This window comes from Lynx rufus, unplaced genomic scaffold (genome assembly GCF_022079265.1).
Source record: "Lynx rufus isolate CCGP_SWC_20201006 ecotype Redwood Valley unplaced genomic scaffold, mLynRuf1.p SCAF_30, whole genome shotgun sequence".
Lineage (NCBI taxonomy): Eukaryota > Metazoa > Chordata > Mammalia > Carnivora > Felidae > Lynx > Lynx rufus.
In genome coordinates, this window is record NW_025814846.1 from 1,880,888 (window position 1) to 1,908,273 (window position 27,386).

General features: G+C 46.6%; 1 protein-coding gene across 8 annotated transcripts in view; it reads right to left on the reverse strand.

Annotated features, from left to right (window-relative positions):
• Positions 1 to 15,699: 15,699 nt before the first annotated feature.
• DLG3 (discs large MAGUK scaffold protein 3) overlaps positions 15,700 to 27,386 on the reverse strand; it is a 58,109-nt gene continuing 46,422 nt past the window's right edge. For 3 of the 8 annotated variants that reach the window (XM_047092515.1, XM_047092521.1, XM_047092523.1), the window contains 8 exons: positions 26,851 to 26,950; positions 23,149 to 23,190; positions 21,754 to 21,804; positions 21,034 to 21,135; positions 20,256 to 20,428; positions 19,734 to 19,843; positions 19,023 to 19,114; positions 15,700 to 17,935 (listed from right to left, as the gene is read on the reverse strand). In XM_047092515.1, coding sequence (XP_046948471.1) covers positions 17,829 to 17,935; positions 19,023 to 19,114; positions 19,734 to 19,843; positions 20,256 to 20,428; positions 21,034 to 21,135; positions 21,754 to 21,804; positions 23,149 to 23,190; positions 26,851 to 26,950 — 777 coding nt within the window. In that variant the 3' untranslated portion in view covers positions 15,700 to 17,828. Of the gene's footprint in view, positions 17,936 to 19,022; positions 19,115 to 19,733; positions 19,844 to 20,255; positions 20,429 to 21,033; positions 21,136 to 21,753; positions 21,805 to 23,148; positions 23,191 to 24,909; positions 24,956 to 26,850; positions 26,951 to 27,386 lie in introns of all 8 variants that reach the window. The other 5 variants (XM_047092520.1, XM_047092518.1, XM_047092517.1 and 2 more) reach the window with 3 other exon arrangements.

The following is a 27,386-nucleotide window of genomic DNA, read 5'->3' on the forward strand; positions in this document are numbered from 1 at the left end:
GAAGAGCTGGAATAAGGCATCTGAGCAGGCAAGCTGACATCTCCTTGAAGATGTTGAATACCTAAATTCTTGCCAGACTTTATCTTGAGTTCTTGTTTCTGTTTTTTCAAACCCTGTTTTCTTGTTGTTACATGAAATTTTCTGAATTAAAGCATTTTGACTGTTACTGCTGTGGCCAGCTGATTTCTGGTGGACAAATTTTCCAAAGTACCAAGGATGTTATTATATGTTGAAATAGCCATATGAGAGTAAGAGTATTCATGGCCCATGTGAGCAAAAACATTCTAGTCCAACACAAGTTGCATTCTATTCCAGAAGTGCTTGAATTCCCACTACCTGAAGGTAACAGAGAACCGCGGACTATTCAATAGAAGAACCTTAGTCGTCAATGGGCCCAGAATTGATCAGATTCATAAACTTGCTCTATGACACCCTTGAGAATGGGTCATCCAGCCTCTATCGGAGCATATCGTATGACAGGAACACCCAAGATAGCTCAATCCACCTTTTTTGCTAATAAGGAGACAGAAATTTGTCTCCCTATAACAAGTCTGCTTTCTCTGCCCCAGATACACTTTGGAGAACTGAAGACAGAAGTCAGTCTCCTCCCTGTCTTCCTGGCTTTTTCTTCTTCTGCTTGAACATTCCCAGACCCCTCCACTGTTCCTCATATGATACGGGCTCGTACCTTCCAAGAGCCACATCCCACGTTCCAGTAAGGTCTGACCCACACAGAATTCAGCAGCCTCATTCTGGCAGGACTTGAATTAGTGTACTATTAGATCACATTGGCTTTTTCCCCCAGTTGATCTGGATGAACATCTTTAGACTTTTGATTTCGAAACAGTTTCATGCTTACAGAAAAGGTGCAGAGAAGCACAAAGAACTGCTATATACCCTTCGCCCAGCCTCCCTATATGTTGACATTTTACCACATTGCTTTTATCATTCTCTCTTTGTGTGTTTCTTTCTAAACCATTTGAGATTAATTTGCAGACATCTTGCTCTGTTACCCCTTAATACCTCAGTGCATATTTCCTAAAAACAAGGACACTCTCATACAGGACCACAGTTAATCCATCAAAATTAGGAAATTAACAAGGATGCAATTCTAACATCTAATCTACAGACCTCATTCAAATTTCACCAATTGTCCTAATAAAGCCCTCCCTAAGTTTAGAATCATAAGTTGCATTTAGTGGTCATGTCTCTTTCATCTCCTACAAATGGAAATAGGTTCTCAGTCTTTCCTTGCTTTTCATGACCTTGACATTTTTAAAGAGTACAGGCTAATTACTTTGTCGCATGTACTGCAGCCAGGGTCTGTTTGATGTTTCCTAATGATTAGATTCCATTTACGTATTTTGGGAAGGCCTGCAACAAAATTGGTATGTTCTTCCTGGTGCATTGTACCAACAGGCACACAATGTCAATTTGTCCCATCACTGGTTAAGGTTAAGATGGCATCAACCAGGTACTTAGTAATTAAAAAGTAATTATGAAGTGCTTTGTGGAAGATAATTTGAGACCAGATTTTCCATTCCTCATTAAGCTTCCACTTACTAGTTTTAGCATCCATTGATGATTCTTGCCTGAATCCATTTTTACTGTGATGGTTGCTAAATGTTGATTTTTTAATTTCCATCATTCCCACTTCATTTATTAGTTGGCGTCTGTTAGGTGGAACATGTTCTTCTCCCCCATTTATTTATTCATATTTTTAAAACAATTTTTTGTAAGTAGGCTCCACACTCAATGCGGGCTGGAACTCACAACCCTGAGATCAAGACCTCAGCTGAGATTAAGAGTGGGACACTTAACTGACAGAGCCATCCAGGCGCCCCTAAAAATGTTTAAATACAGACTGACGGATTTCTGGTTTACTCAGTGAGTTATAATCCACTATATCTTTTTTTTTTTTAAGAAACTGTTTCTTTTCTGTCCACCTATTTCCATTTCATTTGCCTTTGTGGAAGAGTAGCTTAAGGCCACTCAGTGGTTGTTCCTCCCCATTCAGTGGTCTGAGCCATGGGAGCTGCGGACCAGTCTTCAGCAGAGAACCACTGAATAGGCACAGAGGGCACCTGCATGCCTTCAGACCAGTCTGTGACTTCAGATTAAGTAGCAGTGGATTCAGGAGCTGGAGCAGTCCATTCACCCTCATATTCCACCTTGGTCACAGCCTTTTCAGCAGTGGCCTGCTCTTCCTTCTCAATCTCTTCAGGATCTCTGTAGAGGTAGAGATCAGGCATGAGCTCCCATTGGTGTTCGTGGGAAATGGTGCCACGCATGTGCAGAACTTCTAGATCATCATTTTGCTCAAAGCTGGCTCCTATGTCCTTTTGACATGTCCCTATCAGTTTTTGAACACTTCCTTTCTTTGTGATACAGTAAGATGTTCCAGCCTCATGTTATAGTTTCCCTGCCCCAGCACTGGAATCAGTAATTTCTCCAAGAATCCCTGGTTCCTTTTTAATTGAATGGTAGCTAGTGCCCAAGATCTCAGGCACTCGTTACTGGGACACCATTGTTTCTAGGTCCTCTCAGTGGACAGAACTAGGAAATAGTAGCCAGAGATATTTTTTTAAGGTTACTTATTTATTTTGAGAGAAAGAGAGAGGTAGGGAGGGGCAGAGAGAGAGGAAGAGAGAGAGAATCTAAGCAGGCTCCACACTGTCAGCACAGAGCACGATGCAGGGCTCATACTCACCAACCATGAGATCATGACCTGAGCCAAAATCAAGTCTACTGCTCAACCGACTGGGCCACCAAGGCACCCCCAGAGATCTTTTTTTATGTAATCTGCACAGCCAATGTGGTCAAACTCATAACCTCAAGATAAAGGGTCACATACTTTCCCAGTCAGGGGCCCCCCCGGTGCTAGGAAATAAAATGTGTGTATGTGTATGTACATCTACACATGTACATGCATATCTATAGACAGATATAGATACAGTTGACCCTAGATAGGGATGCCAATCTCTGCGCAGTCAAAAATGCACATACAATTTTTGACTCCTCAAAACCTAACTACAAATAGCCTACTGTTGACTGGAAGCCTTACCAATAACAGAAACAGTCGACCAACATATAATGTGTATGTGTATTATACACTGCATTCTTAAAGTAAGCTAGAGAAAAGAAAAATTTATTAAGAAAATCATAGGGAAAATACATTCACAGTACTGCATCGACAAAAAAAAAAGCCTATGTGTACATACGTATGTTAAAACTGAGTTCATACCAATACCTCCATTTTCAATCCAACACGATACTGTTCTAGCCATCTTCCCCTTCCGTATTTGCAACTGTCTCTTCCAACATTGAGAAACCTGGCTCCTGTGACTCCCAAATAGCCACTTACTGGCTCAATCTCCCTGTTTGAGAACACTCTCCCAGCCATGCAGCTGTCTCCTCAGTCCTAACCCCACCATCCTGGCCTGTGAGGGCTGCCCCTTTGGCAAGCCCTGGAAAACACACTGACCAAGTCATCAGCCAAGCCCCCATGCCTCTCTAGGAAGCAAGTTGAGCCCTTAGCTGAGTCCCCATCAAGGTAAAGAGCAAAGGACCCCATTTGCATTTAAACAGGCATTTCTTATTGTCGACTCACTGGACTTACTGTTGACTCTCCCCGGCCTTCACCTTAGTTTATTCGTACTTAGCTTTGAGAAGTCCGCTCAAAGGCAAGTTCCTCAGAGAAAACTTCCCTGCCTGGGTCAGGTTCCTCTGTCATATGCTCTCCTAGCACTCAGTTGTTACTCATCATAATTTGTCAATATATATTTGTTCGTGGACTAGTTTGATTAATATGAGTCTCTCCCAATAGTGTTTAAGTTCCGTAAGGACAGACAGTATGTTTTCCTCACCACGGTATATCCCCATTGTCTAGCACAGTCCTGGCACCTTCAGCAAATAGTTGTTGAAGGAATGAGTGAGAACTTGGTTTGTTTTCATACCTTCCTGTCATTAGTTAGCACCTCGGTTGTACTTCCAGTTTTTTCATCTAATTGCATTCATCCCTATTATGTTGCTCTTGCCAGTTGTTCTTTTTGGGTAGAGTCTATCTGTATTATGTCATTATGCCTCTCAGACCTACTTTTTATCTTGAGTAAAATTTTTTTAAGTTTATTTTCAGAGACAGCACAAGAGAGAATCCCAAGCAGGCTGTGCACTGCCAGCACAGACCATGATGTGGGGATTGAACCCACGAAGCCATGAGATCACGACCTGAACCGAAATCAAGAGTCAGATGCTTCACCAACTGAGCCACCCAGGCGCCCCTGTCAGACCTACTTTATCTGCATATTCTGTCCACATGCCATCTAATGCCTTTATCCAAATAAATGATCAAACGTCCTGAATAGGGAGAGGGCTGAGACAAAGCTTGGTGACATGCCTCGCGGTCCTACTTCCAAGTTTATTCATTCATGCAACAAGTACTTCCTGAAAACTTGGAGAAAGTACATGGTAGACCATATACTGGGCACTACGATAGGTACTGGGGATAGAGTGAACAAAATAGAAAACAAAGTCTCTCCTGCGAGGAGCTTGCTTTAACATTTGAGTGGTGGGGGCAGGACAGATAACAAACTAGTACGTAAATAAACATTGGCCCATCAGTTAGCACACTTGCGGATGATCACTCACCCATTCGATAAAGGTATTAAGGTACTATCTACATTTTCCCAACTTTTTCACAAGGATATCATGAATGACTTTGTCAATGCCTTGCTGGAATCTGGATACACTATGCGATGTTCCTCTGCTTTACCCATTTACTTACACTTACTAAGGTTGTCTCAGCAGAGGAAATGAGCTTAGTCTGTCTTGAGCTATTCTTAAGTAAAGGGCTTTCTGAACCCTTTGTGATCACAAGTTCCCTTCTAGGTGTCATGCAAGCCATCCCTTCCCATAATGTATTCTGGAAACTTGCCTGTGATCAAGATGAAACGTACCTGTCGGAAGCTTGTGATGCCTACCATCTTCCCTTTAAAAAGGAGCATACGGCCTTCTCTAGGCTTCCAGCATCTTTCTTATTCCCCCTGGCTCCCCAAGGGTCACAGACTCCAGTGCAGTGATCTCATCTGTGGGTTCTCCCAACATCCTGAAATACAATTTGGGCCAAGAGACTCAAAATCATTTAAAGCACCTTGATGCTTCTTAGAATTTTTGAACTTATGGAGGCACCTGGGTGGCTCAGTGAAGCATCCGACTCTTGGTTTCGGCTCAGGTCTTGATCTCGTGGTTTGTGACTTTGAGCCCCACATCGGTCTCAGCACTGACAGTGCAAAACCTGCTTAGGATTCTCTCTCCCCTCTCTCTCTGCCCCTCCCCCACACACGCCCACTCTCTCTGCCTGGCAGAGAAGACCAAACAAAGCAAAGTGGGAATTGAGGTTTCTTGATCTGTGTTGTCTGACAACAGTACTCCATTTCCTTTTTTATTTTATACCCTGTGGCACTACTGGAATTCTTTTGGCACATGCTTATAATTTTAAAAACTAATTTTAATTAAAACAAAATGTACTATCTGCCCCATCTTGCAGACTTCAAGGCCACCTTCATTTGCTTTTTCATGCAAACAAAAGTGAAAGCAGCCTCTTTTTCTTACTCCTGGAATTAGCTCATTTTGGGTCAGGCCTTCTTAATAGGATTTTGGCAGTTCTGGTGTTACTGTTTCATGTTCAGCATTGGTCAGCTGCCCTCCTCTCTACCTTTCTCATTTCTCCTCATCAAAGAATTCTCTGTGCATCTATATCATTTCCTTTAGATACCTTTCCTTTTATTTCTTCATTAAAATATTTCACAATTACATGGTCAGAATTTAGTTTCTAAGAACCTTTCAGCCCTTTGGAAGGGTGACCAAACAGAAAATGCCAGAAAACTTAGTAGATATGAATGAATACCTACTAAGTGCTAAGCACTTCACATGTGCTATCTTATCTAATTGTTATAACAAGCCCAGAAAGTAGTGGCATTCTGTTATTGTTCCTTCTTTCCTTTCTTCTTTCTCCCTCCCTCCCTTGTCATTTCTGTGAGAAATGGAACCTCAGAAAGTATAAGTAACTTAACCAAGGTCACACAGCTGCAAAATGACAGAACCATCATTTGAAGCTAAGATCTATTGGACCCCTGCTTTTTCTTCTTTTTTTTAAATTTATTTATTTAGAGAAAGAGAGAGAGAGCACAAGTAGGAGAGGGGCAGAGAGTAAAGAGAGAATCCTAAGCAGGCTCTTCACCTTCAGCACAGAGCCGGTCAAGGGGCTTGATCCCAAGAACCATGAGATCATGACCTGAGCCAAATTCAAGAGTCAGGCACTTAACCCATTGAACCACCCAGGCGCCCCTGGACCCCTGCTTTTTCTTTGCCCTCATGCTACCTTTCTTTTCTCTGAGCTGTTTGAAGTCTGCCTTCTTAAGTTCTATGGCAAAATACCTTACTGTGTCCAGCCTTACATTCTTACAAACTCTTAGCTAAAATGGTTGCTCTTCAAATTTCCCCTTCACCAATCAGCTCTTCATTACTAGTCAGAATTAGGACCTAAAGAACAAACAGTCCCTCTTGCTGATTTGTTGACTTTCTTTTTTTATATTTAACAAAAGAAATTTTTTTTACTGTTTTTTTTTGTTTGTTTTTGTTTTTGTTTTTGTTTTGTTTTTTTTTGAGAGTAAGACAAAGCACGAGCTGAGAAGGGGCAGAGGGAGAGAGAGACACAGAATCCGAAGCAGGCTCCAGGCTCTGAGCTGTCAGCACAGAGCCCAATGTGGAGCTTGAACTCACGAACAGTGAGATTATGACCTGAGCCGAAGTTGGACGCTTAACTGACGAGCCACCCAGGCACCCCTCATGTTTGTGGATTTCTATGCAGACAGCACTATGTAACCTCCCATTCTCAAAGCCATTGGTTTTCTTAAGAATGTGTTCCTCTAGATGCAAAATTCCAGTTGTAAGTTTCATTCCTTCAAGTCTTAATAAACTAAAATTTCATATTTGCTTCATAATATTAGGTGGTACCATATGAAGTTGCAAATTTATAAGCCCCAAATGGTTGAATGTTGGCAATTTCATATGGTTCAACCCGATGCATGTGCTGTGCATTGATGCAGAAACACCTTAACCCTGTAAGTTCTGTTTATGACTCTGACTCTTTTCCCAGATGTATTCTGTGACTGAATGGGCACCTCTTACAATAGTGCTCTTGTTGTCATATCTGATATCATCCATAGTAATTGATTTTATAATATTATCAGGGCATTTCTGCTTTCCCTTCCATTTTCAATTTCAAGTTCTCTTTATCAGATCAGCAAGGCTCTGGGTAAACACATTTTTTTTTTTTTAGTTATCATAGAGAACTCTGTCCCTAGCCAAGAGCCAAGCAATCTGGTATTTTAAACTATGGTCCAGACAAAACAAATCCTATTCTAAAATTCCATTTCTATAGGCAGCCATTTCATCTTCCACATATTCTTTTCTATTCCTAAGTACCAGTTTTCCTTTGTAAGAAGAGAAAACACCACATGGTCTCCCAAGTCCTTGAATTTGCTACCCACAATTTCATAGTATTGAAGATGATTTCCATGTCTCCTTTGGTGGGGCCCCTCCCCCCTAGAAAGCGTACACCTGTTAGATTAAGAGGTGGAGGAAGGTGAGGGCAGCCTGGCTGGCTCGGTTGGGAGAGCACGGGACTCTTGATCTTGGGGTCATGAATTTGAGCCCCACGTTGGGTGTAGAGATTACTTAAAATCTTTAGGGGCATCTGGGTGGCTCAGTCGGTTAGTGTCCCACTCTTGATTTTGGCTCAGGTCATGACCCCAGGATTGTGAGATCAAGCCCTGTGTGGGGCTCCACGCTGATAGCATGGAGCCTGCTTGGGATTCTCTCTCTCCTCTGCCCCTCCCGGTTCTCTCTCTCTCTCTCTCTCCTCTCAAAATAAATTTTAAAAAATCTTTTTTTTAACGTTTATTGAGAGACAGAGACAAAACGTGAACAGGGGAAGGGCAGAGAGGGAGACACAGAAACTGAAGCAGGCTCCAGGCTCTGAGCTGTCAGCAAAGAGCCTGACATGGGGCTTGAACTCACAAACCGTGAGATCATGACCTGAGCCGAAGTCAGGCGCTTAACCGACTGAGCCACCCAGGTGCCCTAACTTAAAAAAAAAATCTTCAAAAAAAGAGAGGTAGAGTCAGGTGGAAATGAGCAGCATTTGTTTGATATGATAGCTTTCCCACAGCTCTCTGTTAAACTGCAATGACAATACAAGGAAAATATTCATATATATATGCATATTTATGATCCCTCCATATTGTCAATCAGGAATTCACCAACCATTCATTCATCTGTTTGTTCATTCATTCATTCATTCTTTCATTAATCTATCTACAGCCAATGAATAATGGTGGTCTAGACCAAGATCTTGCCCTCGATGAGTTTACGCTCTAATATAGGAAGAGGTTAGGCTTACATTTATTGCATTAGAGTGACTATAATATTAAAGATAGAATATGAATCCTATAAAAAGTGAAGGGAAAGTGCTGAGATTCCAAAGGAGGTGATGAGAAAGTGCTTTATGGGGAAGGTCGAACTGGACTTTAAAGATGTATATAAAATTTGAACATAAGGAAAAAGAAGGGTATTCCTGACCAAAAAAAAAAAAAAAAATGACAGCATGGCAAAGGCATGCAGTCCTTCTATCCGAGGAACAGTGAAAGGTTCTGTATATTTGTAGCATAGAGTGCTTGGGGAATGGTGGGGAAAAGCTTAAAAAGCTAGGTTGGAACCAGATTAGGGAGGATCTCAAATATCTGGGTAAGGAGTTTGGATTTTATTCTGTAAGTCACTGAAAGAATTTGAGCTGGCAAGTGGTAGGGTCAGAGACGGACTCTAGTAATATTAATTTAGGCAATAGTAGGTACATTGGATTGGAGAAGGAAGAGTGTAGAGGAAGGAAGACTTATTTGGAGGCCACTGTAATTTTCCTATTTCACCCTTTTATAAAGCCCCATGTCTTCATTAACAGCACTTATTGGTTTATAAATATGTATTTATTTGTGTGATTATTTGTTTAATGTCTATCTCCTCAACAGTAAGCTCTATAAGGGCAGAGACCTATATGTTTTGTTCACTACTGTATCCGCAGGGCCTGATATACAATTAGGGGTTTGTTGAAAGAATGGAAATAATGAAGAATTAAACTGGAATTACAGTTGTGCCAACAGTGATGGTGAATGTGAGGACTACTGTAGAGTCATAATCAGAGATGAGGTTTCAATTCTGGGTGGGAGAATATTTCAACAATGTTGAATATGGCAGACAGGTTGATGAGTATGAGGCCTGCAAAGGCGTAAAATCTGGTAACTTGAAAGCCATACTGACTTTGGAGAGCACAGTTCCAGTGGCATGCTCAGGGCAAAAGCCAGACTGCAAAGAAAAACTGAGATGGGACATGGTAAAAACTAGACGAGGCAGCGTAGCACAGAAGCGTGCACCCTGGAACAAAATCACCTACGTTCAAGTCTTTGCTCTTGCACTTATTTGCTGTACGACCTTGGGTAAATGACTCAACTTCTCCATGCCTCAGTCTCTTCATCTATAAAATGTAGTCAGAGTTTTTGGAAAGAACAGATGAGTAAACATGCCAAGCTCTTACAGTGATGTCTGATTATGTGTTTTTTGAATGCTGCTATTCGACTCATGCCCTGTGGTAGGGGTTCTGTGTTTCCCCACACCCACTAAATCTTGACACCCTCTTGTTCTCTCATACTCTGGGAGATCTGTATCACCTCCTGGAAAGGCTTCCTACCTATTATGGGGCAACTCCAGTGATACGGGTTAACTTCTTTCGTGTTTTGTGTTCTTCTGCTCATAGTAGTCCCGACTGTGGTTTTTATTCCCTCTGTCTTCCCTATTGTTTGTCATCTCCAGAATGATTCAAATCAGGGGGGCCGAGGTGGCTCAGTCGATTAAACATTCGATTTTGGCTCAGGTCATGATCTCACAGTTCGTGGGTTTCAGCCCTGCATTGGGCCTCGTGCTGAACAGTGCGAAGCTTGGGATTCTGTATCTCCCTCTCTCTCTGCCCCTCCCTGACTCATGCTTTCTCTCTCTCTCAAAATAAACTTCATCTGGAAATCCTGCCAGGAAATGCTATTTGCCACCGTGGGGCACCTGAACCCTCCATACAAGGGCATTGAGTGGTATATTTGGCATGTCCATTCTCCTAGTTCCCTAGCACCATTTCTTTTTTTTAATTTTTTTAACATTTATTTATTTTTGAGAGAGAGAAAGGGTATGAGCGGAGGAGGGGCTGAGAGAGAGGGAGACAGAATCTGAAGCAGGCTCCAGGCTCTGAGCTCTCAGCACAGAGCCCGAAATGGGGCTCGAACTCACGAGCTATGTGATCATGACCTGAGCTGAAGATGGCCACTCAACCAACTGAGCCACCCAGGTGCCCCTTTTCTTCAGTTTTTTATTTAAGTAATCTCTACACCCCATATGGGACTCAAACTCACAACTCCGAGATCAAGAGTTGCATGCTCTTCCGAATGAGCCAGCCAGGCACCCCGCCCCCCTGCCATGTAGCACCATTTCTTTGTCCAGCTGTAAGTAATTGGAATCTGCACTCTGTTCTATGACAAAATTTTCCATTTTTTTAAGCTGTTCTGGAATTCTACCCATCTTCCCAGCTGGGGAAAGGGTATTTGCCCTGTCATAGTCCATGCATCTCTTCTGTATCCTTTGCTCTCTCACAGCAGGCACATGGCCTCTGTGTGTGTGTGTAATGTTTAATTGTGTAGGAACCTAATGTGCTCATGTGCCATGTTATTTGGCAGCTGTAGTTAAACCTTCTCTGTCATCTCCATCATTGTTCATATTTTTCTGAACCAAACATTGCAAAAGGCATGAACTTTCTTTTTGAGGATTCATAGTGCACGTCCCTTAGGATTTCTCTTTATCATCATTGATGAGAGAGGCCTTGGAGCTCATCTGTGCAACTTCCCTCATGTTTTAGATTAAGACAGGTCCAGAAAGAGGAAGCTCACTCAAGAATCATTTATTGGGCGTCTGGCACATTTTAGCTGCTGTGAGGGATACAAAGATACCAGATGCAATCCCAGCCTTCTAGAAGTTTTTTGCCTGGCTAGAGAAGTACATAATGGACAGCTAGCTAGCATGCAAGGAAGAACAGGGTATGTTCCCTATAACCTGGTGGAGTGGTGCAAAAGAAGGCAAGGGGAAGGCTCTCCTTGAGTGATCAGTGACATCTTCGTGGAAAGTGACATTTGAGCTGGAGCTTGATAGATTTCATAGACATGAGGACCAGAAACACTCCACACAAAGACCTGGCTTACAGGTCAAAAAAAAAAAATACAAATAGTCTAGAGTGGTTTGTAGAGAACCATCAGGAGATAATCCTGGATAAGCACAATGGGGCCAGTGGAGGGTGGTAAATAATTCCGTATCCCACATCTCACACCCCCTCTTCCACCAGGCTGATCCTACTGATCTTACAAGTCTCAACCTGAATGTCACCTCCTCAGGGAAGCCTTCTCGGGCACCTTCCCTCAGCAGGTCCTCTCACTATATAATCCCATTGCTACATCCTGTGTACGCCCTTCAGAATGTTTCATATAATGTGTAATTATATACTTATTGACTTATTCGTTGCTCTCCCCCAACTAGACTATTAGGTCCTTGAGAGCAGGGACTGTATTCTTTGACTTGCCGTTGTATTTTCAGCATCACTCACAGTGCCTATCACTAAGTGCTTACCAGGCTGTGGCTCTTGTTATTGTGAGAATAGGAGCAGCGATGATGAGAGCAAAGGACCAAATTGAACAGATACCATAAAGAATCAACACGTTGTGGTAAGAGGTTGAATACAATGACCAAAGGGGGAGACATCAGGTTTGGGGCCCAGGTGACTAGGAAAATGGTGGCACTCAGGAAGTGGGAGAGGAGTGAGGGAAGGAGTAAAAAAAAAAAAGCCCAAGTGGCCCAGGGAGAAATGACATTGACGGTGAGAGCAGGGACATGACATTTTCTTCTTTCTACCATGTTAAGACTCAGAAAGGAGTCTTTGAAGTGAACATCATGGTTGGGAGGTTGTGGCTGACATTGAGAACTTTCTGGCACTCTCGATAAGCGTGTTGAATGAACACACGGATGGTAAGTGGTAGAGTAGGGAGATTGTTGAATTCTTGGTGAGAAGACAGCAGAGTGAAAAGAAGGGGGTAGGAGCTAAAGGAGAGGAAGTGGTTGGAGATGAAAAGGAGTCATAATTGATGGAGCAAGATCCCAGAGGAAGTTGCAGGGACTCCAGAACGGAAGCTCTCCATAGACCATAAAAACAAAATTTGTATTCCCCACAGGTTTAGGCCTAGTCAAATCTCTCCCCAGCAAGGTTGAACCAAAGACTAGTGCATCTCTTCTTTTTTACTGAGCACCTGCTACATGACAGATATTGTGCTAAATGCTGCAGGTTTACAGATGAATAAGATGTGGTCTCTGCTCTCAAAGAGGAGTCAAGGGCAGGAAGGCAGAAAGAGATAAGGGCAATAAAATGTTCCAAGTGTGGCAAAGTGAGAGGCAGCACAGTGTAGCACTTAAGAGCACAACTACTACAGCCAGACAGCCTGTGTTTGACTCAGCCCTGCTGGTTATTAGCTGTGGCACCTCCTTGTGCCTCAGTTTCCTCATCTGGAAAATGAGATAATATGAGCACTTATCTCATAGGGCTGTTGTTGGCAATAAGTGATTAAAATGGGCAAGGCAGTGGGGTGCCTGGGTGGCTCAGTCGGTTAAGCATCCAATTCAACTCAGGTCATGATCTCACAGTTGGTGTGTTCAAGCCCCGTGTCACACTCTGTGCTGACAGCTCAGAACCTGGAGCCTGCTTCCGATTCTGTGTCTCCCTCTCTCTGCTCCTCCCCCTCTCATGCTTGGTCTCTCTCTCAAAAATAAACATTAAAAATTTTTTTTCAATGTGTAAAGCACTTGGTACAGTGCCTGTCACATAGGAACACAAAATAAATGTCAGCTGTTAGTGACAAACGGTTTTAGAGGGTCTAATGGAGCACAGAGGAATGGACAGTCAAGTTGACCTAAGAGGTGGGAGGGAAGAAGAGGTGCTTCAGGAAAGGCAGTGTACGAGGGTAACTCTTGAGTCTGAAAACATTAAGAGGAGTCTTCAAGATGGGGTGGCCACACTGCGCAGAAAAAGAAGTGTGAGCAAAAACATGGGGTTGTGGTGTTCAGGGAACTCATGGTCAGAGCAGATGGGGACATAGCAAAAGATAAAGCAGGAGAGAAGGGCCAAGGCCTGGTGGCAGAAGGGCCATGCTAAGGCTTGAACTTCTCCCTGTGGGCCCCATGGGAAGGGGAGAGCATAATATGGCTGGTTCTGTCCACTACAGGGAGGATGACTCTGGGGACAGGAAGGCCAGTCAGGAGAACATCCTCTTGCATATGCCTTTCACGGTGACCAGGAGGGTCTGAATCCTTGTTCTCAAACCACCCCTTTTCCAGTTCCTCAAACTACGCTGGATACATCCGGTTAGAGTGCCAGTGGCGGGACAGGGACCGGACACACAGGTAGTTCATCTGCAGCATGAAAACCACCAGTGGGTGTCATAGTGTGACAAGGGGCACGGCTCTGCAGAGAAAAATCTAGGTCATCACTGCTAAAGCAGCTCCTCTATTCTCGGGCAGAGTGCGTGGTACGAAGACCCCATTTGCTGGGGAGGGACAGAGGCGTTGTGGCAGCCAGTTCTGCTCTTTCTTGGAAGTGATGGGTGGGGGAGGTTTTTCCACATGTGTAATTTGAGCTTCAGAAAGTTATTTGTAGGGGCCTGGGTGGCTCGGTCGGTTAAGCATCTGACTGCGGCTTAGGTCATGATCTCACGGTTCGTGTGAACCCCACGTCAGGTGAGCATGAGCTCCACTTCTGCCTCTCTCTCTCTGCCCCTCATTCGCTTGCACCCTCTCTAAAAAAAAAAAAAAGTCATACAAAAAAATTATTTGTGTGGTGGCAAAATATCCTAGCGGTGCCAGGGCAATGACTAAATGGATAAAAAGATCAATGGAACCAAAGCCATGAAATCCAAGGTAGGAATGGGCATGAAGGACAGAACTTGAGAATATGGAGACTAAATGAATCCTGCCAGGGCCAGGACGGCTTGGTGCACTACTCCCCAACTTCAGCACTCATTTGTTGGACTGGATTGCCTCGAGAAAGCTAACGGCTCTCTGAACACATGCTCATCTCATTCCTACAAGGTTCTCTGACACCTTGGGCTTCCAGGGGTTGGCACCAGGCAAGCACTGTCCCTTGGAAAGGGCTCCATTCCCTTTAGCACTGGCCTTTCTGCTTGAGTCCAGGTTCCCTACAGTCCCATCTTTTTGCTTGACCCTTGACCTCCAGGCCCTCTCCAGTCCTGCTGCTCGACTCCCACTTTCTTCTGCCTCCATATCGGCTTCATCCTTGAGCACAACTTCTACACACATTTTGGATAAAGATTTGGCTTTCACTAGCTAATTTCTAGCAGTGCTTTCGCCTTAAGACAAAGTTGGTCATGTGTCTCTGAACAAATGTTTTTTGTAGTCATGAGTATGATCTTACGAATGTTTTCACTTAAGGTCTGTTAGAGATGAAGAAAGTGAGGTGTGACTAGCTGGGCCATCAGCAGCAGAACTGGGGAGAGATCCTGGCACAGACTCCTCACGGAGATGGGGCTCTATCCCTCTGGTCACAGCAGAGCTTAGGGTTGGTGAGGTAGTATACTTTGGGGGTTTCCAAGTTGCTCAGTATGTTCCCGCTGGGGCTGAATTTTCTTCAGCTGAGTCTCCCCTAGGATGAACAGCTGCTGTCAAGACAGACTGAACCTCACATGGTGGGGTGACAAGGCCAGTTCTTGGTTCCCTTTGCACTTGGGAGCCAGACTCCCTTAAGCCCTCACAGAACACTTGGGGACTCTCTTTTGTCGGCCTACCTTCTAGCAAATGAGAGAGCATGTCAAAAGAAGCACCTTGCAAACTAGAAAGTGCCATAAACAGGTAAGGGTTATCGGCCTTTGTGTGGTTCAGCCCACATGTCAGGGATGCTCTTCTGGTCAGTCATTGCTCTTGACCATAATCACGGTGGTGCCTCCTCAGGCTGTTCCACAGAAGCTTGCAATGCCATCAGCCATGTCGCGCATTCCTGCTCTCGGTGCTCCTGCTGTCTTCAGGAGGCGGCAGGGGGATGGCCACCTGCCCTGCTCGTCAGGGCCTCCCCTGAGCCCTCAGTGCTTTCTGGAAACATTGGGAGCTGGCAGGCCAGGTTTTTCTTGCCATATTTATGACTCAGCTCCCTGCTGCTAGCTTGGCCCCTGCTTTCCCTACCGAATGTCTTTGCTGCAGCAGGCGGCTCACATCTTTTGTACCTTTGGGGGAAATGTCAGCATCTTGCCACCAAGAATACGGACACGCCCCCCACTGGCTGGTGCTATCGGAGGCAACATTTGGGGGCTACGGCAGAAGACCAAGCGTACAGCCTTCATAAAGGAACTGGTGCAACCGCAGGGGTCTCGAACCATCCAGAGGAAAACCTGACTTAGTCAGCAGACAGTCACTGAGGACCCCAGAGGTTTGAGCCTTTCTCCCACCCTCCCTGTGCCCCCACCCTCCCTTCTCCACTCCTTCAAGAAGGTCTCCAAACCACAGTTCATTGCAACTATCATTTATTAAAAAATATATGTCTCCTTGGAAGGAACACTGGTAAATCAACTAGTGTCATGCTTACTTTGAATCTTGATTTTCTTCCCTGGGAGGGGCAGAGGGTTGAGCACCACTCAGAGTACATCAGTTAACACTGGAGAAATCAACACTCCCTGCTCACCCCCTTCCTCACCAGAGTCACCATCGGCCATCGCCTTATCCCTCTTTGCCTTCAATCCAGTGAACTGCCCAGGTAAAGCTGCTGCCCTTTCTTTACCCTCGGTCTGGACCCCACACTTTACAGTTGGCCTCATTATGCTGGTAGGAGGACTGTTAACAGATTTCCTATGTTTGGCTGGTGGTGCTCAAAGCGTCTTCAACGTGGCATCATCTGCACTGGTCACAACCCAGTGGGCTAGGAAACAAAAGACTCACCCCTGGGGCCAAGCATGTCCACCCCGTCCTCCCCTGCATGATGCCTCCATTGTGGGGGCGAGAGAGGCTTGGTGGCTTCCAAAGGGCACGGAGGGGCGGGGCCCGAGCCGCACCTGCCACCTGCTCTCGTGGTCAGGGAAAAACTCCTTTGACCACAGTCACTGCCTTCTGACTCTGGGGAAAACCAACAAGGTTTCATGTCTCGCCAGTGAGTGACTCTCAGCTCTACAGGTCAAACTGACAGCCTTAAAGTCTACTTTCTTGAGGAAATAGTAAGCTACCAGCTGTTGGTGAGGGCGCAAGGGTAGGGCATATGAAGCAGCTGTGAACAAAACCCAAATCAAACTCCTTGTTACGTGGCTGGCCAAGCCCAGTGCTGTCCCATGGTCCCAGCACAGAACGGGAAGGCAAGTGACACCCCATCCCTGTTGGGGGGGGGCACAAAGGGGTCTTAGTGGAGTCCAGTGCGTCCCGGGTGCATGAGTAAAGAAAGGGACACATCACAACACAGAGCCCCAGCTCCCACTTCTCAGCAGCCCCCACTTCCCCTCTGCTGACTGGACGGCAGAGCCCAGGTCGCCTACTCTATCACAAGGCCTGGCTCCTCCACATCATGAGCCTTTAAAACACGGTCAAATTGGATTCTATGCATTCACTTAAATAGTAAAAGTAAAATTTGGAATGAAAAGGCTGACACGGTAGCACAACATGGTTTTGGTTTAACAGCAGCTTAAAAATGAACAAAAAGGAAACCTCTCATGCAGACACATCAGGTGGCAGAAAACAATAGGCAATTTAATATGGAGCATCGTTAGCCATTCTCTCTCTGTCCACACACAGGACTGACCGCACCTCGAGGGCAGCAGCGCCTTTGGGTCAAGTCTCCAACCCTCTCGCCCCCCAGGCACAAGCCCCGCTCACAACCAGTCCTAGAGCAAACCTCCGCTTTCAAGAGAATGACCATATGTGAGTGCCCTTGGTACAGCACTTACTACCGCTTTCGATCCCTCCCCAACCAGTTGGGATATAAGATGCCATCTGATTGGATTATGAAAATTAAAGCATTTCTCTAATAACACAGTACCATTGATGAAGTCTCCATAGATTTTCTAGTCCAAATGTGAGTGAATATATATATATTATATGAGAGTGTATAATATATATATATAATAATTTCTATATATTTTATATAAATTACATATATATATCTATATATAAATAAGATACTTTCTGTCACCATACGTTACACCGTTCAGCGCCGCGTGACAGCAGCACGACAGGCAGAAATGCCCGGGGCATCTCGGCACGCGGCGCACTGAGCTCGCCTCACAAGCCGTGCAGCTGTCCAGAGCCTATCTTTCTGGCAGGTCCTCTTCTCTTCTCTTCGCTTCTGCTTGGTTCTTATGAAAACAATGACTCTGATGGATTTGCACCTGCGCTAGCGCTTGGGAAAGGTCCATGCAGGAATGGGCACAGTCACGTGATGAAGTGAGATGGCATCATCCCAAAAAGTAAACTAAAATCAAACGAAAATTTAAAAAAACAGAACAGGACTAGAAAACTCAATTTTTGGGACATATCTAAAAAAGGGGACAAGAACAGTAGTCATTTGTTCTCCTGGTGGGGACAGGACTGAAGAGGGAGGAGGGAAGAGGGACTTGATGTCTTCTGTTCACAAGAGAGTGCTTGGTGGGGATTCTTCAGAGTTTTTCAGGGGATGGGACCCAAATGTAGTGCCCAGACTGGTCCTCAATGATCTGTTTGATTTTGTTATAAATCTCTTCCAGTGAGTCACCCTGTACAATGGCTACAGTGAAGAGGAAAACAAAATTATTAATGTGCTCCACAGCACCCCCCAACCCGGCAATCTAGCCTGACCCCGCCACCCTACAGCTCAGTCCAGCAGAGATGCCCACGTGGATGTGGGCGCCAGTCTCACCAGCCTGTGAGCCCAGGACAGCGAGGGAAACTGGCAGGTGCTCCAAGCCCAGGGCTTAATGTCAACTTGCTGAGACAGTGAGACTAAGCAGCAACGAAGAGGAACATGTATTGCTTAAAAAAGGTTTACTGAGCATCCATTAGATGCCAGACCTTGTGGCTCATGTTGCTCTTGGCTGCCGTCAGGCCAGCAGCAGGTCATTCTCAACAGCCTTAGCAGAAGACTAGGAAAATCTCAGTTATCCAAAGAAAAAACTGAAAGAAACAGTTTTCAGCAAGAGGCAGTGCTCCTGGGGCTGTCATATCTGCTCCATGTCAGAGGCCAGCCCAGCACATGAGGAAAGACAGGGACATAATGGTAAAGGGAGCTCCAAAAGCCCAGGTCTGAGAAGTATGGCCATGCATACTTTCCCTACTTAACCTGGTGGCACCACCAGCAGGGGTTTACTTAGCACCAACCTGCACACATAGGGCACTGTCCTTTAAAGGTAAGCAACATGGGACACAGAAACCGTCACAACCTTTTAGGAACTGACCTTCCGGGATAGGTGAGCAGGTACACACACACACACATGCTGCCAGACAACTTGAATACCACACAGAGGAACCAACATCATCAACAAACATATATTCAGCACCTACAACGTGCAAAACTGAGTATTGGATTGGGGAGGGGACAAGTTGGGAAGGAAGCAAAGTGACACAGGGAGCCTTAGATGTGGCAGGGACACGAAGATAGGATGAACAAAATGATCTAAAGCAGCTGGATGGTTGTGGTTGATACTGAAAAATGATTATCCTCCAGCTGGATGGGAGGCACCTGAGTATTTTCAAAAGGTGTGACCTCGAAAGCATCCAGAAAGTCTGTGTCGAGTATCTAAGCCTCTTGGAGACACTTCCAGAATAGGCGACTGGCTTGTCCCATGTTACCCAAGCCGGGCAGCAGGAACTCTTACCTGTGAAGTATTCTCCAAACTCCTGCTCCAGTTTCATGGCTTTGTCATAGATCTTATTTGCTTGTTCGTATGTCTGCCGTCGGTTCATTTCCCTGCCACAGACACAGAAGAAAAATGGTTAACAAACTGGATTCTATGTTTTGATTGACATAAAGGGTTGCTCCAGGCTCCTTGAAAAGCTACTCAGCTGCTCTCTGAGAGCAGCAGTGGCCCATAGCTAAACAACTTCCACAAACCTTCCAGGTTTAAGAGCACAACCAGGATGGGGCGCCTGGGTTGCTGACTCGGTTAAGGGTCTGGCTCTGGATTTCGGCTCAGGTCACGAGCTCACGGTTCGTGGGATTGAGCCCCATGTTGGGCTCTGCACTGATGGTGCAGAGCCTGCCTGGGATTCTCTCTCTTTCCATCTCTCTCTCTCTCTGCCGTTCCCTTGCCTGTGTTCTCTCTCCTCTCTCTCAAAATCAATAAGTAAACTTTAAATTAAATAAATAAATAAATAAATAAATAGTAAGTAAGTAAGTAAATGCACAACCGGGAATACATGCACGGGCACTCAAATCAGAAGGAGCCTTCAGTGACCAGAGATGGGGTACAGACTTTCCTTTGACCTTCCACTGGAGCTCACCCCTGCCCAACAAAACAGTTTATTTTCTTGTTCCTTTCCAGGGCCCTCTCCTAGCTGGAAGTGTCTGAGTCTCAGCAAATACTTACATAAGTGCTTCGATGGACTTGGGCTTGATGAAAATGGCAATGGGATAAAGTTGTGCTTGCTGCAGCCTCTTGATTGCATTGCCGGAAACATCTAAGATGCAGTGCTTGCCCTGAAAAGGCAAAGACTTGTTCTTAGCCCACCCAGTCCCTTTCTACCCAGTCCCAAGCACTTACCGGGTGGCAACCCAAACATCTGCCTGGGGGGGCGGGAGGAGGAACCTGGGGCCACCCAGAGAGGCCTAGAAGATTCTACCCCTGAGGCACCCAGGTGCCACCTTTTTCTCCTACCCCCAGAAAAGGCCACATCTGCAGAAGGGTCCCTATTCATGTGGGGGACACGCTGGGGTGAGCTGCATGGAGACAGACAGCCACCTCCTTCCAGCGGCTGGGAACACACAGAGCTGACACGCCTCTGGTTGGCCCTGTGCCAGGAGGAGGAGGATCCTAACGGAGAGTCAGCAGGAACTTTTCTGTTTTTCCTTTGAGGGTTATATTTAGCAGGGCCATCTCCTCTCCTCTTACCCTCTCTGCAACTGCCCGCACCGACTGGATGCTGGTCCCATAGAGATTATCATTGAATTGGCCTGCTTCGATGAACTTGTTGTCCTGAATATCCTTCTCCATTTGTTCTCGGGAGACCACAAAGTGGTAGTCTTGTCCATCCACCTCATTATCACGCCGAGGCCGAGTAGTATCTGAAGGAAGAGAAGAAATGCTGTGTGGTTGAGGACAATGACCTACCCCAGGCCCAAAGAGATGACCTGTTCTTCTCTACCTGGGTCCCGGGGCTACTCAAGTATTTTCCAGATGCGTGGTGGGGTGAGGGGGGAAGCAGCTGAAAAGAGGTTTGTCTTGTCTACTTCTCTTATAATTACCAGGTCTCACACACAGAGAGCTATTTGCTTTAGCTTAAACTGGACCAGAAAGGTGGGGTTTCCTGGGCCAAAACCTGGCAGAGGATGCCTAATGTGGTATGGGAGCCAACAAACCTAACAAGCTGCCCACCAGGCCATGTCAACACCACTCGGGCTGCCCGCCCCCCGCCATTAGTCCAATCCTTCCTGACCATTGCCATTCAAACTTCTCTCCAAGGAAGGAAGCAGGCCAGACTGATGTCTTAGGCCTCCCAACCCCATGAGCTTTGTGGGGATCTATTGCTACCTAATCTCTTCCAGAGTGTTAGATATACCCTGTACTCAGAGAACCCTAGAACCTGGCCCCAGACCCTTTCCATAAAACATCAGAGCAATAGTTCCCTGGGCACTGATGCCTCACTCCCAAAACCCTCCTGGGCTCTTACGTGGCACACAGGATCCAAATTTATGCGGGAACTCCGAGATCAGGTCATCGTTCACTCTGTCCTTCATTGGGCCCAGGATGATCACAGGCCTTGCATAGTGAACTGGAGAGACAGAGCATGGAGGCAGTGAGTGAGGCCTCCCACCAGACAGCCTATTCTACCTCCAAGTCTGCCTAGAACACCTAGGCTCTGGAGCCGCCAGTCAGACAGAGCAGAGTGTATGCAGCCCATTCTCTAGCTTTTAACTACAAAGACATCAAAGAGCCTTTAATTTGAAAATATCTAAGGCCAAGGCAAGTCTGAAGTCAGAAACATCTCCCCTCCCAGCAGATTCAGGAGAAATCTCTGCATGGGCACCCGCAGCTAGGCAAGGTTTTCTCAGAGGAGCCACTGGAGGGAGGGACCAGAACCTTTCTTTTGGCAACAGTCACGCCCACCAAAATTGACTTTTGCCATCTTTGCAAACCTGCCCTATCTTCTGGAAGGCACCCGGGGCAGCAACAAAGGTATGGCAAGGGGTGCACACTGGGTTTCCTTTCCCCCTTCTCTATGAATGATAGAAAGTTGTCGAAGAGAAGGAGGTGCCCAGGGGCTGGATGTGCAACGAGCCATGCCTTCATACTCCACCCTCGCTCTCCCCTCTGCCCACATGGCCAACCGCTGTGCTGGCCCACGACCATGACACTAGCTTGAAGGCAAGACTCTCAGAAGGGGGCTTACTTTCTTGCCGCGTCACTGGCTCATATGACAAAATTGCGTCCTCTTGTCCTTCTGCAACAAAACAGGGAGACATGTTAGCACTTTATAATCTGCCTCCCTGTGTCCTGGTCCCCCTACAACATTCACCCCACCCCCACCTCTGCCAGAAAACAGCCTGGTCAGGCAGTACTTGCTAACACCTGCCCTGTGGGCCTGTGTGCTTCCCACCAACAAGAAAGGACGGGAAGCCCTTCACCACCCCTGGGACAGGAATCAGGAGTCCTCTTGTTCAGCAAAATATAGCTGACCAAAGGGACACGACCCGCCAGCCAGGAAGCCTCCACCCAAACCCACCCCAATTTCTCAGGAACTGTCCTTAGAGGTCACAGTTACCCTCAGTGCTCAGTTACCCTCTTGCTCTGGTAAGGATTATGAGGAAGCTTCAACAGGTCGAGAAACACTACCCACATCCCATAATTTGCAGGCAGGGGAATCAGGGCACTCACGCAGGCCCCCAAAGCTGCAGCCTAACTTTGCCCTTTTAACGGTTTACCTCTCCCTCCCCCCTACACTGGGACAAACATCCAGACAAGTGGCTCAAGGCTGGGCTAAGGTCCCCAGCGCCCTTTAGAGCAATGCTGAGCCCTGTTCTCTCCTCATGGTAGAGCTCTGTATATTCAGCAGTGACAAGCTTTTCCTAAAACAGTCACCAAGCCACTTGGTGCTGGGTGCCCAGAGGTCCCCAGGTGGCTGGTGGCAGTGCTGGGAAAGGCAGCAACATCTGCATCAGGCCCTGGGATGCTTGCTCATGGGCTTCCTCTGAGCCTAAGACTCGTGGGCAGACTGTACAAGGCCCTCTCGCCACAGCTCCCAAGAGGCCAGTGCTCCCAAAGGTCATAGGGTTTCAACTGTGGCTTCTCTGGCTTGGTCATAGGATCTCTGAAGGAAAACTAGGCAGTTCCTGGATCATTTAGGTCAGGAAAAAAAAGACAAGGACACCGAGCCTTAACCCAGGAGATCCTAGAGACCTGGAAAGGCAATTCAGGACAATATCCCATGGGAGCCATTTGCCTTTTGGTCTCCAAACCCATGTGTAAAACTGGCAGCATTTATAGCCCGTGAGGCCCGTGGCAGGGATTGACTTACTGGCAGCTCACCCTTCCCAGGGCCCCAGGGACAGCTTTCAGTCAGGTCCTGGCCAGAAGTGCGGGGCTTATACTCTCCTTTAATTCATGGCCCGAACCCCACCCCATAAGGACAAAATGGCCACAGCATTTCCAGGATCTCAAAGTGTACATGACTAAAAGAAGCAGTAGCCTCTGAACGGAAACGGCAGCCATGCAATGCCGGAATGAGGATGATGGCCAGGACACGTGGTGGAGCTACACGACATGAGGGAGAGCAACACACACTTACTGGAACTGCTTTCGCTGTCACTGGTGTTGGATGTCACTCCCTCTGCAAGCCAACAAAAAAGAGACTCCGATTCAGAACACACCACTGAGAGGTCACACGTGGCACAAAACTCAAATGCTCCAGGAGCAAGACTCTGAGCTGCCAACCAAGTCAGGCCATGAGAGGCCTGCCACATCCAGGCTACCAACTGGGAGGCACAGCTCCAATCCAGAGCCCCTGACCATCTTGCACTTGTCCCCAGAGCCCTCTCGGTCTGCCAAGTCCCTCCCTGGACACTACAAGCCTTCCGTTCTTTGGCAGCATCTTCTTCGTCTGAATCAAAAGAACTGACTTGGGTGGTTTCCAAATCCTATCTCAAAACACATCTCCCAAAGCTAACAATAGGAAAGGCAAGGCAGGGACAGCAGCAAAGAGAAGTCCAGGGACCAGGTTGCTCTTGAATTTCCTGCCCAGACAGAGCCCCTGAAGTGTACAGAACTGGGCAGTGCTCCAGAAATAAGAGGCTAAGCACTGGCTAAGTTGAGCTGTCACCAGGGAACGATGCTCTGACCATTCGGTGGCACCAAGAGCCCTCCTGCCACCACTGTCTAGTTTCCTCCTCCTAGCTTGGCCTCAATGGTGAGGGATGATGCTCCTCCAGCCACAAGAAGACAGACATGTCAAAACACAGAGACAACAAAGAACATATGGAGGCCACGGCAACCCTCCTGCCTCGGACCACCAGGACTTGCCCACATCTGAGTGTGGGCAGAGCAGCCACGCTCAAAGGAGGCACAAGGCACAGTGTGGCCCAAACAGAGCCCACTGCTCCCAAGACAACAGGCAAATGAAGATGGGACACAGATACAACAAACTATGGACAGAGACACTGCTCGTTTCAGCCAAGATGACACTGTTCCAGACTGTGATATGCTGTGGCCCCCATAGGAAGGACTGGCTGTGGTGGCCCCCAAGGCTAGTTCCTGAGCAATCCCCTGAGGAAGCTCCTTTGCCTTCGTGACTTTATTACTTATTGAAGGAGAGTATACCTGGACGGAACCTGCCCGGCAGAGCCATGTGTACGCGCCCCTCTGTGCACAGAGGGGACGCTAAGGTCCTGCCATCTAGGTTCCTTCATTTTCAACTCCAGAATTATCTTCCAGACGGGAGAGGTCAGAGTTTTCCCAAGCTAAGGCATTAGATATATATGGTCCATAAATGCTACTGAGACCTGCCCCCCGGCTCAGCCCCTTAGAGATGCTCCATGGAAAGCCAGCCCACAGCTGTTTGCTGAGGCCCCTGGAACCTGCTGGGATGTCCCAGATGCATGTTGGGTAAAGGGCTCCATAGTACTCTTGCCCTCAGAGAGACTGAAACACCTCATTCCTAAGCCCAATTCTTTAATGTTGTGTCACTAGGAGAAGAATCCAACCAGCAGGCACCCCTCACCTCAACAATAGGCTAGATGAGCTGAGTGGTCACCCCTGAAGAAGTACTTCTTGCCCACCTTGTTTCTAAGGCAGGGAGCCAAGATGGCTCCCCACTCCTTCAAGGTACAAAAGGAAAACACAGACATGAGTGACAGGCTTTTATTAGGGTACCAGGGATCCAGAGCAAAAGTGTGACACTCAGAGCCACTTGTTCCTCTTCCTGCTGTGGTATGAGTTCTCTCAACACTGTCCTCCCCTCACCCTTTGCCCTCACCCACGTTCCCTATACCCCCATCCCCAGCACCTCCACTCATGCCAGAAATAGAGTTAGTGGTGTGTAAGTTTGACTTACTCAGGTTCTTTGCTCCATAATAATCGTCACTTAACCCAGGGAAGTCCTGATTTCACAGACAGCAAGGACAAAGAAGGAGGGAAGGAGGGGGTGGGGGAGGGAGGGAAAGAAATGGGGACAAAAGAGAAAATTGAGAAAAAAGACAAGGGGAAGGAAGAATACAGAGCAAGGTGAGCATTAGTGACAGAAGTATGAAATACTATGAAGACCTATAATTATAGTGAGGTTAAGAACTTTGCTACAGAAAGAATGCCCCAACGTCAGATAAGATACCTGTATTTTATGCTGTCCAACTTGCTGCCGGAGGGCCTTTCTGAAGTGATCTATAGTCTACAGCCCAACAGGACCGGCCTGGTGACTTTCCAAGGCTTAGAGTACCTGGTTTGACTAAATTTGTAGCTACAGAACCCAGGTCTCTGCTCTGCCCCTGAAATCACCATTTCCTTCCGAGGGTGCACAAAAGAGCAAGCAGAATTATCATCATCCCAAGGAGCTTTTTGCCCAATACTGACTCACTCTGTCCAAACCCTTCAAGGAAAGCTTCATGCAGTGTGAGATATGGCCTTCAACACTGACCTGAGTTGCACAGACCACAGGGGATGAGCCCAGCTTCTAGACAATAAGCGCTAGGCAGTTTCAACTCTCACCCCAACCCTTAGCTGGGCAACCCAACAGCAAATCCTCCCCAGGCTGGGTCTGGCATGGAGGTTCTGAGGCTGCTCCAGTGAACTGAAGTGAACTGATCTCACTTCAGACCACCTCCTACTGCTCATAAGCAGAAGTAACTGCACCTAGTGCTTCTTACTGAACTGGCCAGGATTATGAGACTTAACCTCCATTTGGATGAGGGCACCCTTGGATCTAGTAGCTACCAGTCCAGGTGGCAATGACCTACGTAGACCATGACTGTGAATCAGGCTGGCCTAGACAAAGGACCTTCCCAACTGGAACTAGTCCATCTCCTGCCAGTCCCCACAGCCCAGGACCCCAGAGCCCCTCCTTGCGAGGCAGCAGGGGAGACGTTTACAATTCACCATGAGCCATATGAGAAATATTTCACCAGCGTGACCTGGTGTTTATGGTTAGGGTCGGAACAGTTAGTTTCCAAGGCATATGGCAGAACATGAGTACTTCTCAGGATTAAATTGGTTCTTAAAAGTTTATATAGCTCAGTTATGGCCTTTTCTACTGTTTATTGTTTTGCAATAAATCTTTACTTAGACAATGTCAAGTAATCCCCCTTCCATGTCAATTCCTGTGAGCAGGAAGGAATTTATTTTGAAGGCTGGCTCTGTGATCATTCTGGGATGACACTGAGTCTGTTGGAGCCGTGTGGACACCCTGGGTGCATATGCACATGCATGTAATTCAGGAAGCAGGTCCCACTCCAGGTGTCTAGGGAAGAGAGAGCTCTTCTCTTAACATAGAGGAGTGAAGTTCAGGGAAAGAAAACACAAGAGGAAGAAGCCAGGAGAGCAACACTGTGTCCCTAGACCTGGTTCTCTTAAAAAACATTCTTCCAAACCTGACACTATAGCTGAATATTGCTCATCACCACCGTGGCAGAGCTCAGCCTGGCACCCCCAACACCAGTGCCAGCGACTTCCTGCTAGGGCAGGCTTGGAACCATTTCTTCCTTAGAGCCTCCAACATTCTTTCAGAGTGAGCAGCCGGATGAGAGACCCAGTGTCTCGCTCTGCACACCAATTTCTATGCTGACTGTGCAAATGAGAGAGTATGCCCGCACATGCATGCACACATGGATGGATGGACAGTCACGTGTGCGTGCACGTGTGCACACGCACACACATGTACACACACACTCTCTCTCTCTCTCTCTCTCTCTCTCTCTCTCGCTGTCTTCTCATAGGGGGAGGTGCAAATGAGGAAGAGAGGGCGGGGCTGTAGGCAGTCTGCTCTCTGTACCCTGCCGCTACTTACGTTCCTGTATGCTGCTCTCCTGGGCCATGTTTTCTTTGCTCTTGTAAAATGGAAACTTTCGAGAGAGGCGGAAACTCTTTTTACGTTTCGTTTTGATCGACTGTGAAAGAACATGAAGATGGAGGGGAAGGACAGAAGAAAAAAAAACAGAACAATGGATTTTAAAGCATGCAAGAAAAACTAAAATGGAGACAATGGTGAGCTAAATAAAAGACCATCTCTCACAAATGGAGTCTATGAGATTAAATGAAAAGTTGATGTAAGAGGAAAATTATGTTTACAGGAAAATGTTGTAGGGATGTTAGAGGTTTCTACCTAATCCAGACTCACAGCACTCACTGGAACTTTCTAAAGGACAAACGTCATGGTAGCCTCCTGGACACATGCCCTAAGGAGCCACTGATACATTCACACAGAGGCATCTACTCCGTGTCTCTTTTCCCTCCTACTGCTCCAGAAGTTCTTTGGCCTGTGAATCTCACAGAAGAAAAGGGGTGAATGACTGAGCCCTCATGCCTCATTGGTCTGAGGGGTTG